Here is a 3,060-nt window from a genome sequence, read left to right as displayed (position 1 = left end):
AGCTTCACACATACACACCAACTCAGTTCTGTGACTACCATCACTGCAAGCTCAGAGGTCAACCAGCAGCGGAACAACTTTGACTTCTCATTCTACCTCAGTATTTTCACCTATCAAAGGGCGAAAAAAACATCTGGCTTAATCCAACAATGTTCAGTCAGGTCATCTGGACAGTTTCTTCTTTTGTGCTGAGATGTTTTGCCCTCATCAGTCTGAGGAAACACCAAACAAAACTGCTTCTCCCCCAACAACTTACTCCCGTTAAAAACATAACTGATTTTTTTCCACTTTGGAGTAGGCTGTTGGGGGGGGGGGAAGCAGCCTTATTTGGTGCTTCCTCAGACTGATGGGGGTGAAACATCTCAGTACAAAAGAAGAAGAAAAAAAACAAACAAACAAACAAAAAAACGTCCAGATAATCTGAGTGACATTGTTAGATTTTATACCTGGATTATTGAGCATGGATTTTGACATCTGGCTTAACTTTACAAGTAATATTTAAAAATATATTTTTTGGCTTTCTGTTTAAGATTTCTTGAAATAATTTTCTAAATACTGACATAGTTCGAATTGTTTTTTTTTTTTAGCAACCCATACTTAAAATTAAGACATTGCAGTTAAATATTAATATCAAAACAGAGCATTACTTGTTACTGTTGCTCAGCACAGGGCACTTTTCAGACAATGATTTTATTCTATTTTCTATGCAAGATCCTCTGATATTTCACTTTTCTTTATCAGTACACTGGACGTTTTTAATGTTCATATTGAAAGATGAAACTTTCGTGTGAAGTTTTCTGTTGGTTCTGTCAGACTCTGATAAGTCATAGCTTGCCTGTCTAGTTTATGTGTTTACTTGTGCTTCCTGTCATACCTGGAGTTGAACGGGTTTTCCCCAGGGATGATGTGGGAACTGTCCCGCCCCACAAGCATCTTGACACGGTCGTAGAAGGATCGGACTCTGGGCTGGGACACTGGGTTCTGCTGGATGACTTGCAGAGGGTCCCGGGAGCCCTTGCACAAGGGACTGTTTTGACAGGGACTCTGAATGCAGCAGTCTGGGTCCATGCAGTCCGTCAGTCCATCTGACAATGGGGCAGAAATTTAGTTATGAATGTGACACACAAAAAAAAACCTACTCCAAAGTTTCTTAATGCTTCATTTAAACCATTGTGGAGCTGCAGCAGGGAGCTGGAGCAGGCTGTTATCAAGACTGTGGATTCTATAGCAGCACGCACGAAGGGGAAATAATCTTGGAGAAGCTGTGAGCTCGACTTTGGCGTAAAGGATCAATTCGGCTATTTTGGAGTTCCATCAGAGGAATATATACCAGCGAGACTTTAATAAGGCAGAAACAACAATTCATGAGTTTTGCCTGACCCAAACTGTGGCCTTGACGCCGGACTTATCTCAACTCCTCCTGGAAGGTTTTGAAAACAACAAAGATGCTTTGACTGTCTTCTCACCACTCCCTTCCCCAAGGCTGTGGACATGTAACAGAACCTCAACTGAGCTGATGATGAATGTCACCTCTTATCTGGACAATGGCTGAGAGTGGGGGCTCTGGACTATGCTACGACTTTCCCTTAAAAATTCAATGTCTTCACCGGCCTATATGTACATGTATAACGTCTACTTATGTTGCTTTGCTGTGGTAGGTTTTTTTATGCCTCAAATCGTGCCCTGTCTAGGACACGGCGTGAGAGATCTTTTTTTATACCGTCTCTCCTCATGTTTTCTTCCCTTTTCTCATCTAAGCAAAATATTATTCTGAATAAGAATAAGAAAAGGCAGTGCTTTCTACAGTTGCAGCTTCGTGCACTCCGCCCATCTTTCGGACGACTGTACGTACATGTTCGCGTTGTATCTCAGTGCAATGCCAATAAAGTTTATTCTGATTCTGATGACAATGTGTTGGTCTTACTCAAGAAAGGTTAGTTTCAAAATTCCTTGTGATAGCTCCTCCCAGGAGACCTCTAGTCTTTCTTGGTGTTTTTCCTTAGCATTTTTAAAGACTGGACTTAAAACAGCTCTACCACAAGTTGTCCACTGCTCCTCTTAATTTACCTCCTTCGTTGTCCTTGTTGTCTGCACAGGAGGTCTCCATGGCAACACTGCATCCAGGGCCCCTCCAGCCCGTCTGACATTCACAGTGCCAGCTCTGCTGACCCATGGTGCACTGACCATTTCCATTGCACAAGTTAGGACAGCCGTCTGGGTAAAACCGACAGAAGAAGAAAAGGGGAAGGAGGCAAAAGAAAGAGAACAAAGTAAAACTGGTTATACAATTAATGATACACAGATGAGCTATAAAGATACAGAGTCTGAGCCTGTTTGACACTGAATGACTGCCGTTTTTGGAGAATGTTAAGGAATCTGTTTAAGTCAGCAGGTCAGTTTTCATGCACATCTTTCCATCATGTCTCTGAACCTGAGGAATGGATGCTGATGGCTGTCTGTGTGTGGACAGAGGTGGATGGATCACTTTATTCGCTCAATGGATAGAACCCCACCCGATCATCACTCTCTTTCTCCCGCTATTTATGATTCAGTGTAGGTAATGGGATTTTGATGGCCTGAGAGCAATCCTTTCTAGTGAGAGAATGAGATTATGTTTGACAGTGTGTGTGTGCGTGTGTGTGTGTGTGTGTGTGTGTGTGGTGGCAGTGTATGAACTAATAAACCTTCACTTAAGTTTATGCAAAAATCCCTACCAGATTCTTAGGCCCTAGAGCTAAGCAAGTCTGTAACTAGCATAGGAAGGGCACCCTGGACATAACTGTGACATTGAGGCAAGGAAAGTCAGATAATTACAGGGGACAGGACTATTTTCTCAGGGTAACATTGTCTGTCAAATTCTGTTTTTACTGAAGTACAAATTTAAAAATTGCATTTTATCTGTAAAGGGACTGACAAGACGAATGATTTCAAATGCAAACATGCGTGTTTTAGATCAGGCTATTTCCTTCAGCTATTTAATTTGGCTTAGAATAAAGATCAGCTGCCCTGCCCATCCATCCATCCATCCATCCATCCATCCATCCATCCATCCATCCATCC

General features: G+C 42.2%; 1 protein-coding gene across 1 annotated transcript in view; it reads right to left on the bottom strand.

Annotated features, from left to right (window-relative positions):
* The window catches only part of tenm2a (teneurin transmembrane protein 2a), a 272,924-nt gene that overhangs the window by 24,568 nt on the left and 245,296 nt on the right, over nt 1-3,060 (bottom strand). Inside the window, exons 16-17 of the mRNA XM_037675395.1 lie at nt 2,068-2,214; nt 875-1,085 (exon numbers count right to left, since the gene is read on the bottom strand). Coding sequence (XP_037531323.1) covers nt 875-1,085; nt 2,068-2,214 — 358 coding nt within the window. The remainder of the gene's footprint in view (nt 1-874; nt 1,086-2,067; nt 2,215-3,060) is intronic.

The sequence above is a fragment of the Nematolebias whitei genome, chromosome 4 (assembly GCF_014905685.2).
Source record: "Nematolebias whitei isolate Nwh7 chromosome 4, NemWhi1, whole genome shotgun sequence".
Taxonomy (NCBI): Eukaryota; Metazoa; Chordata; class Actinopteri; order Cyprinodontiformes; family Rivulidae; genus Nematolebias; species Nematolebias whitei.
The sequence above is the reverse complement of the archived record's forward strand: the minus strand, read 5'-3'. Positions and strand labels throughout refer to the sequence as shown.